The sequence below is a fragment of the Cynara cardunculus genome (genome assembly GCF_001531365.2).
Source record: "Cynara cardunculus var. scolymus isolate 2C chromosome LG 6, CcrdV1, whole genome shotgun sequence".
Classification (NCBI taxonomy): domain Eukaryota; kingdom Viridiplantae; phylum Streptophyta; class Magnoliopsida; order Asterales; family Asteraceae; genus Cynara; species Cynara cardunculus.
The window spans coordinates 3,685,858-3,696,123 of NC_037533.1; the positions used below are offsets into that span (position 1 = coordinate 3,685,858).

Genomic DNA, 10,266 nt, shown 5'->3' on the forward strand with positions numbered 1-10,266 from the left:
ATGACAAATAATCTAATTAATAAGAGAAAATTATTGAAATCTTTTTTGCAGCAACAACAAATTGATATGTCGGAAAATATGAATGATACTAACAGATATTTTGTTGATGAATCCATCAATCTAAATACCCTGTCATTTGATGTTGTACTTTAGTGGAAATAAAATGTTTAGTTATAGCATTTCCCTACAACAACATTAGATCTTATAGGATGCCTAAAATGTTTAAGTGTCCTAATATGAGTCTTTATAGGACGAAACAAGAAAAATGTCATATCTAAAAGAGTTACAATATGTTTATAGGATGATTTTGGACGTCCTAACAAATTATATGACGCTTTTAAAACAAAGTATCATATTAGTTATTTTATACGACTCGACTTGATATATGTATATGAACATAGGTGTCCTATAAATAAATGAGTTTTAAGGACACTTCTCAAAATATTTTATATAAAATAACTAATACGAGATTTTATTTAAAGATCATTCTAAAACATTGGTTGAAGCGTCCAAAAACGTTATGTAAACCCATTGTAACCTTTTTAGATTGGACGATTTATTGCATGGTCTACAAACTTAAATTTTATGAATTATTTCATTCGTCAACTTTATGTAACTACTAACCCGCCAACCCAACCCAACCCGCCTCAACACACAAGGGTTGGGTTATACTTTTGAATAGGTTGGGTTGGGTTGAGATTTTTCCAAACCGCCACAATTGGGTTGGGTTGTAAATATATTGTAAACCGCCCAACCTAACCCGCGTGCACCCTTATTTACAGGTTCAACAATTTTATTCGTTTTTAAGACTAATAAAGAAAGCATATTCATATCATAACTTTAGCTTGAGACTTGACTTCAATTATGTATATTTTGTTTTTATCTATACTATATTATAAAGCATTTGACAAAACTCTTAAAAACAGTGTTTTATACATGAAGTACTGTATATTGATGCATATTACATAAAATTCAAAATTACAAGTAAATTATGCATAAATTTTTTTGACTTGTAATTTTTTTTTGAGATGTATTGGTTACTTTTGACTTGTAATTTGGGGCCACTATAACAAATTTCTATGATTATTGCCATTTGGATTTTGGGTTGTTACATCTAGCTTGTTCGGTTGTTCCATAGGGTAGGGGTGGAACATGTCACTACAAAACACAAGAGCTTTTCAGTCGGAAGATTCTGTTGAAAATCCGTCGAAAATGGTGAGCTTCAACGGATTTTCGATGTAAACCTTCGTCAAAGAAATATTGGTTGAAAATGGGTCTTCGAGAGATTTTTGGCGGAATTTGCAACAGAATTTATCCGTCAAAAAACCCATGAATTTTCCAAGCGATTTTCGACATCATTTTTTGGAGATATCTTCGATCGATTTTCGACATACGCAATTTCGAGGGATTTTCGACGGATCTGTTTCATGGGATTTTCGACGGATCTTTTTCATGGGATTTTGGACAGATGTGATCACTTTATTTGCTATTATCGACGAATTTTCTTGGGATTTTGATAGATTTTCGTCGAAAATCCATCTTAATTTATGTATTTTGAAAAAAAATGTGATTTCTCGGATAAATCTGCCCAAGCACAATTACAGTAGACCGTAATATAACACTATAAACAGAGTGATCTAAATTTGTTCATATGTAACTGCAAATAAGCAGTGCAAAATACAATATGTTCGTCTAGCTAAAATCAAAAAGGGGGAGGGGATGGTGTGAAACTGATTGGAACACTAGTGAATCTAGCTACTTGCTCCATCATTTGTCTTATTTTTGTTGCATGTTGCTGTACCCGAGGGAGAGTGAGGGGATGGTATAAAGCTGATGGAACACCGATGAATCTAGCGACCTGCTCCATCATTTGTCTCATTTGTACTACAACATGTTGTTGTACCTGTTGCTCCATCTGCTACTCACACCTCTGTTCAAACATCCCTTGCGGCTCTGCAATCTTCTCATCTATCTTTTTTAAACATGACGTAAGTTTGTAAAAGACTAAATCCATCGAACATTTTGAACAGAATAGCGACGAACAGTTTATGCCGATTATCTGTCACAAATCTATTCAAAAATTGAGGGAATAATTAATTCATATTCCGTCAAATCTCCGTTTAAAATCCGTTGAAAATTTTCGATGACATTTTTGTCGAAAATACTCTTTTTTCCAGTAGTGTATTCCACTATATTCTTGTCTGTTACATGTAAAAGTTTTACCAGACATGAAACAATAATTCATATTCTGTTATGAGGTGGAATAATAAAATTTGTAATGAAGTAAAAAGCATAAAGTTAGTGGTAGAATTTAAAGCCTTCGAAAACAAAAACCACGGTTTTTAAATATTCCACGTGAACAATTTTTTTTCACGTACTATAAAATCTGGGAAGCCGGTCTCGACTTCTAGCTTTTTGTGTTTGTATTTATTTATTAATTATATTTTCATTACTTTAACATAAAAAACTATTACTATTTTTTTATATTAACAATAATTTATTTCAAATCCAATAATTGTAGAATAAAGTCTTTGTCAAAATCTATTTTAATTTAACTTTTTTAATTCTATTTATTTCTTTATGATTATTTCATATTTTCTTTGTCGCTTTTTTGTCTTTTTATTTGTTCTTCCTCTTAATTAAAAAATTGATGAAATTTTTTAGGAAAAATAAAATAATAATAAAAACCGTTTTATTTATATACGATTTTATATTTTATCAATAAATTTCTTACTTTTAAAATAACTTTTAATCACTAAAATAATCAAATTAAATTAGAAGGGTATTCCGCGTAATAAAGCGAGACATATCTTATTTTTATTTTTTGTCTCTGTGATGTTATAATACGATTTTATGTGTTTTTAAGAAAACAATAATGATTTTATTTTTAAATAAAATATAAATTTGAAGATTTCATAAAATTTTGAAAAAAACTATATCAATGTTAATATAAATCAACTATTTAAAAGTTCTTATTTTTTATGTAATTTTTTTAATTTAATTTTTTTTATTATAATTTAGTTTAAGTTTAATAATAAAATAATTTATATTTGATTTGATAATATAGCATTTTATAAAAATAATAATTAAGTATTCTGTTAAAACTCAATTATTATCCTAATTATATTTTAGATTTTTTATATTTAAAATGTGATATTTATCCTGTATTTGATTATGTTTATCTGCAGTTAGTTACATGAATTCAGATATGGAACTTTAATAAGTTGTACTTACGCATAATCTACTTGTAATATTGAGTTTTAAGTAATATGCATTAATAAACAGTACATTATACATAAAAAAATGGTTTTTAAAAGTTTTTATTAAATGCTTTATAATATAGTATAAATAAGATAAGTGACAACATAAAATAAAAAGTAAATCATTAATAAAAAGATAAATGAGAATTCCTTATTAAAGCAGCACAGAGTTTTTTTTCTTTCAATTTTCAAAGATTAATTAAAGTAATCGGGTATGTGGAAAAAATTCGTGAGGTACGTAAGATTTATTATCATCAATTAATTTAAAATAATTAATATTATAATTAATATATATTTTTTTAAAAAAAATTCAAATTTCATAAATATCTCTCTTTTTTTCATCCTCTTTTCTGCAACACACATATACTTGCATAATTAAATACGTCCATAATATGTTCAAACCCGAAATGGAAACATCGTTTTTATCCAAAATAAGTAAGATTTATTCAAAGTTTTTACTTTTTAAAATCAAAGGGTTTCTTAATATATATTTTTAAGTTTACCGTTCGAAATATAATCTTTATCATCAATCGTCGATACGTAAATTTGGTCTTTGGAGCATAAGTTTAAATCGCATACACTAATATTACCTCACTTTTCTAATGTTTTATATATATACTAGAAGGGTATTCGGGCAATGCAGCGAGATATATCTTGAATTTAATGTTTTGCTTTATATTTTAGGTCTATCGATGTTATAATACGATTTTATGTGATTTTGATAAAAGAAAATGTTTTTATTTTTAAATAAAATATAAATTTGAAGATATTATAATTTTTTTAAAAAGATAGTCGATATTATTATCAAATTAACTATTTAAAAGTTCTCGTTTTTGTGTAATTTTATAATTCAAATTTTTATTATAATATAATTAAAGTTTAATAACGAACTAATTTATTTTTCGTTTAAAAAAATATTTTTTTAAGATGATAATTAAGTATTATATTAGATTTTAATAATTATCCTAATTATATTCTAGATTTAAAATGAGATGTTTATTCTTTATTTGATATGTTTATCGGCACTTAGTTACACGAATTCAAACATGAAGCTTTAATAAGTTGTACATACGCACAATAAACAGTACTTCATGCATAAAAAATGTTTTTTAAGAGTTTTCGTCAAATGCTTTATAATATTGTGTGTGTGTGTGTATATATATATATATATATATATATATATATATATATATATATATATATATATATATATATATGGTTGAGTTTACGTGAGACCAAGAGTTTTTGGTGGGACCCGTAAGATCAATTTATGTTCATTGATCAACTTTATAAGCTAATGGTCTAAAGTTGCACGGTGACAATTTTGTGATTATTGAGAAATCTCATGGCAATTTTATGATTATGAATGTTTAGATTGTAGATCTAATCCAAAGATTAAGAATTGGTCTCACGTTTCTCACGAAAAACCCTTGGTGTCATATGATCTCAAAAAAAAAAAAAAAAATATATATATATATATATATATATATATAAGTGCAACAATTTGATGCTAAATTATTAAAACCATATTTATAACCAATAAATGAAAACCCAAAATACCAATTTAATAAAACAAAACGTGTTTACAGCAATCAGTCTTGTTAATATCTTGTAATAGTTATTAATGTAACCAAAAGGGCCTTTGACCTAGCGGTATCGTAACCCTTGGTTTTCTAGGAGGTTAGGGGTTCAAATCTCACCATAGGTGAGGAGAGTGTGTGAGTTTATTTGTTGCATTTGCCGTATATAATTATTATATACTTAAAAAAAATAGTTATTAATGTAAAAAACACTAACGGCACCTCTACGATGTCTTCGCTGCAACGGTTATCATAGGAGAGGTAAAATCAAACATCTCGTTGGTAGAGAAGCGATTCCCAAACTTGAATTTGGACCGTTCCCACTAATTACTATAGAAGGTCCCAAGTTCAAATCTAATAAGGAATAAAAATTCTTTTGTGGCCACGGAGGTTCAAATACGGTGACTTCGGGCTATATGCAAAGTAGGTGGTCATCATGAGATTAGTCGGCTCGCATAGCGGATTTGTTATCCAGGTTAATAAAAAAAAATTGGATTTAATTTTTCAAAAAAAGGGAAATATCCCATTTTTTGAACAATACATCTCACCAACCCAAATATAATCAAATAATTTAAAAAAAACATATAACATGATATATATACATACATATGTCTATAAATAGAAGCCACGAGCCATTAGCTAGAAGCCACAAGCCCTTATAAAGTACTCTCACTGATATATTGCTATGGCCATGGCTTCCTTGAAAGCTTCATCCGTAGCCACGCTTCTGCTATTTGCTGTACTCATATCGTTGAGAGGTTTAGAAGCTCAAACGCCGCCTGTGGCGCCGGGCCTGTCTTATACATTCTACCAGACCACCTGTCCGCAGCTACAAACCATCATACGACAACAGCTTCAAACCGTTTTCAACTCCGATATTGGCCAAGCTGCCGGTTTACTTCGACTTCACTTCCATGATTGCTTCGTTCAAGTACGTTAATTACTTAATGTTTTTCATTTTCATTTTGTGATTGAAAGAATATGTAGAATCCTCCAAGGAGGAATAAAAATCCCCTTGTGACCACGGAGGTTTAAATGCGGTGATTCCGGGCTATCTGCAAAGCACTTGGTCGTCCTGAGATTAGTGGTTAATAAAAAATAATGTAGAATCCTAGATTCACTGTCCAAACTAGCCTTTGAGCTGAGAGAAAAAAAAGTTGTAACATATATGGAGGAGAAATGGTCCAAGTTTAGGCAACGCAAGACTACACACGCCCCCTCCAATGGAGGCTATATTAGAGATAGGGATCCGTAGATGATTCATGACGGGATAATCTCGTTGGATCGTGAAAGTTCACTTTCAAAATACAATAATTTGTCCCTTGTAGCCTTGGATATCACGAATTTGATATTGGGATAATTCAAGAGAAACTCTCTATCTCAAAGGTTGTGAGATTGAGTCCATATATATATATATATATATATATCCAGATTCACGTTTACATATTTATACGAGAGATCGACAGTTACAAGTGGTTAAGAATGGTTATAATTGTTAATGGATAAGATTAAAGAACAATTACAACTGTATCCGAACTCTGATTGTACTGAGTATAAGTCTAGTTGACAGACCTGATTGCACACTCGAGATTTCAAACTTAGTCAATTTCTACCAACTTCAGTAATAATTTCAAGAAGGTTTATAACCATCTGAAATTCGTCCAGAGGCTCTGTCCCTTGGAATCCGCTAGGGGGGTTGTGCCTAGAATCCCTCAAGGGACATGGCCCGCTTGACTCTTGTTTTATGGTCATCTAAGATGATAAGGCAATATTTGTGAGTGTGCACTCCACAAATCCTAACTCACTTATGTTTATCTTATCATTTTAATCGATCTCAAGTAAATCACAATTACACCAAAATGGTTGATAACACTAAAAATCACCAACAAGTTAGACGAACACTAGTTGTTTCAGAGTGTCAAGAGAGGGTTAGATGAGTATAGATTTTCAGTATCAGAGCGGTAGACTTGACTCTTACACCATAAGAAAATCTGTAAAACCGTATCTTTATTCTTCAAAATAGCCATTAAAGAGAAAAGTAGGGTTCCAACATGAATAGTCCTTAACAATAACCAAGGAGAAATAAAAACCCCTTGTGGCCACGAAGGTTCAAATGTGGTGACTCCAGGCTATCTGCAAAACAGGTGGTCGTCATGAGATTAGTCGACTCGTATAACGGGTTGAATATCCGGGTTAATAAAAAAAAAAACAGTAAGGATCAATATTTTTAAACAACTTTTGACAATTTGTGTCAATTCCTATATTATATATAAATTAATTGATGGAAGTAAAAGAAGTAAATTGTCAAAAATAAGGAATTTTGTTACAAAGACATGACCATTTAAAGGTATTCTCATCCTTTACGACCACAAACATATTATCACTTTCGCTTTATTAATTTAGAACAAGAATGATTTCTTTATCCGATTTGAAATATGTTCATACTATATTATAAAGTATTTAATAAAAAATCTTTAAAAATAATTTTTTATATATGGAATACTGTTTATTGATGTATAATATTTAAAGTTTAAGATTACAAGTAAATTATGCATAAGTACAACTTATTAAGGCTTCATATTTGAATTCGTGTAACTAACTGCAAATAAACATAATCAAATATTGGATAAACATCTCATTTTAAATATAAAAAATCTCAAATATAATTAGGATAATCATTGAGTGCTAACAGATTAGTTATTATTTTTATAAAAAATTATATTATTAAACCTAAATAAATTATAATTAAAAAAATTGAAGTAAGGAAATTACACCAAAACACAAGAACTTTTAAAAAGATTTATTTGATACTGATATCGATATTTTTTTTCTTCAAAATTTTATGATATTTTCAAATTTATATTTTATTCAAAAATAAAAACATTATTGATTTCTCAAAACCATATAAAACCGTATTATATCGACATAAAAAGAAATAAAACGAAACACTTAAATCAAGATGTGTCTCAATGTATTTTACTGAGTATCCTTATAGCACATATATATATATATATATATATATATAAGATTGGGTTCATGTGAGACTCGTAAGACCAATTTATGTTCATTGATCAGCTTTATAAGCTAATGAATAAATGGTCTAAATTTCCACGGTGACAATTTTGTGATTATTAAGAAAGTCTTGTACCAATTTTGTGCTTATGAATGTTCAGATTGTAAATCTAATCCAAGAGTTGAAAATTGGTTTTACAGGTCTCACGAAAAACATTTGATATCACATAATCTCAAGTCTATATATTTATTGAAATTCCATATTTTGTAAAGCTAGATTAATTAAAACGTCTATACTTTGGAAATGTTTACTTTAAACAACATATTTAGAAAACAAGACAAGTTCTACGTAACCTTAAAATATATAATTTTCAAACTATAAAAATATAAATATTGATTTTTTTATCTTTTCTTCCAATCTCTAAAATTAATTTTCGTATACGAATGGTCCACTTAATTACAAATTTATGATAGTCTACATTATTGAGATGTTTGAGATTGCTTAAAAAAACAACTTATTGACTTATTCCGATGTGACATCGGTAATAAGCATTTGGATAAACAACTTATATCGATGTCAAACCGGTAATAAGAAATTTTTGAAGAAGTTAAACCCTTTTAACTTATAATAAGTTGATAAGTGGTTTTGTAGAAAAAAAATAAGTTATTTCAAATAAGCAATCCTAAACACCCTTTATACATCACACATGGAAGAGTTCAAACGAAAAATCTATTGATTTATGAGAAGATGAGAAATAATATAACCACATGATTTATTGAAAATCACTATTAAATAAAAAAAAATTAGGATAATTATTATCTCAATTAGAATCCCTTGAAAATCTCATTATATTTTTTAATTTTTTTAAAATTTTTAATTAATTCATAATATTTTTATATGATTCTTTTTTCACTATTTTTTTAAATATATTTTAATAAGATTTTTTTTTAAATTTCTGTCAAATATCACATTTGATAACCATAATCAATGCATTATCTTTTTCACATTTTTTTCTCTATTTTTACGATCCACACTTTAAGTTACATGTGATTAATTACGTTTGACATATGATCTATTACATATCATATATAATTCACCTTATGAATTTTTGTACATATCACTTGTGATAATATACTTGTATCTGTATATATTACGAATTATCATATATGATAATCACATATGATATAATATGCATCTGAGTATAACTTACGTATTATCATATCTGATAGATAATACGCAACTGAGTATAAGTGACGTATTATCACGTGTGATGATATGTGCATCACAACAATATCTATAAATGTAATTATACATAATCACGTATAATTGACAAAAATATTTACAATTATCATTCGAACAAATTATATGTGATAGAACCTATAATCAAACTGTTACAAATTTAATTTTTATGGTGAAATCAGTTTGGAAAACAAAATCAATCCCGATTTATTACAGATTATTACCACGGTTACAGATAATGTCATACACCAAAATGAGTTTATCAGGGTTAATTCTCTTGCAGTCACAATTTATCAGGATTAGACCAGACATAACTTAGGATATCCTTTAAAAAATGATGACTATTGTCTTTAATAATATTTAATTTAATTTATTTATTAAATGAGATAGCCATTGATTCTTTTCACTTTCTTACAAATTGATTTTCTTCCCTTTATTTCAAATGAGTTTTTTTTTTGGAGAAATGGTTTTGTGGTTTAAAAGATATCACGTGGAGGGGGCATGGATGGTGTCCCTCTGCAATCGACATGAATAGGCACCCTACACATCCATGAACCTAATAAATGTTGATACATACATTTGTATTTATTGCAAAAAGAATCAACAATTATTAAAAAAATATCAATTAATTTGCTTTTTAAAAATACATATGATACTTTTTATTTTTTATTATTTAAAAAGAATACATTTTTTTAATATATATATAAAGAAATGATCAAATGCAAACCACATTTATTTGTACAAACTATACAAATCATCCTTATCCGTCAATTTCATTATTTGATCTTATGAAAATTTTCATGAATTTGTTTGATCTTATGAAATTATTTCATATAATATTTTTTTTTGATGAAGTTGTTTCATATATGGTTATGAAATTGTTTCATATAATATTTATGAAATTTTAATGAAATTGTTTCATGTATTTCTCTAAAATTAATATAATGAAGATGATAATATCCATTATTAACACCTTCCACAATAAAAATGATTAATCAACCTCTTATAATTAAAAAAAGAACAAAATAAAAAATTATGATTAGTTGAACGAGGTTTGTACAGTTTATACAAATAACATGGTTTGCAAAGTAAACTTTCTCTCTCTCTCTCTCTCTCTCTCTATATATATATATATATATATATATATATATTGGTTCATGCATTAACAATAATT

General features: G+C 27.8%; 1 protein-coding gene across 1 annotated transcript in view; it reads left to right on the plus strand.

The window, feature by feature from the left end:
- Positions 1-5,491: 5,491 nt before the first annotated feature.
- LOC112514300 (peroxidase 12-like) overlaps positions 5,492-10,266 on the plus strand; it is a 7,219-nt gene continuing 2,444 nt past the window's right edge. Inside the window, exon 1 of the mRNA XM_025120672.1 lies at positions 5,492-5,771. Within this exon, the coding sequence (XP_024976440.1) occupies positions 5,526-5,771 (246 nt within the window). The 5' untranslated portion in view covers positions 5,492-5,525. The remainder of the gene's footprint in view (positions 5,772-10,266) is intronic.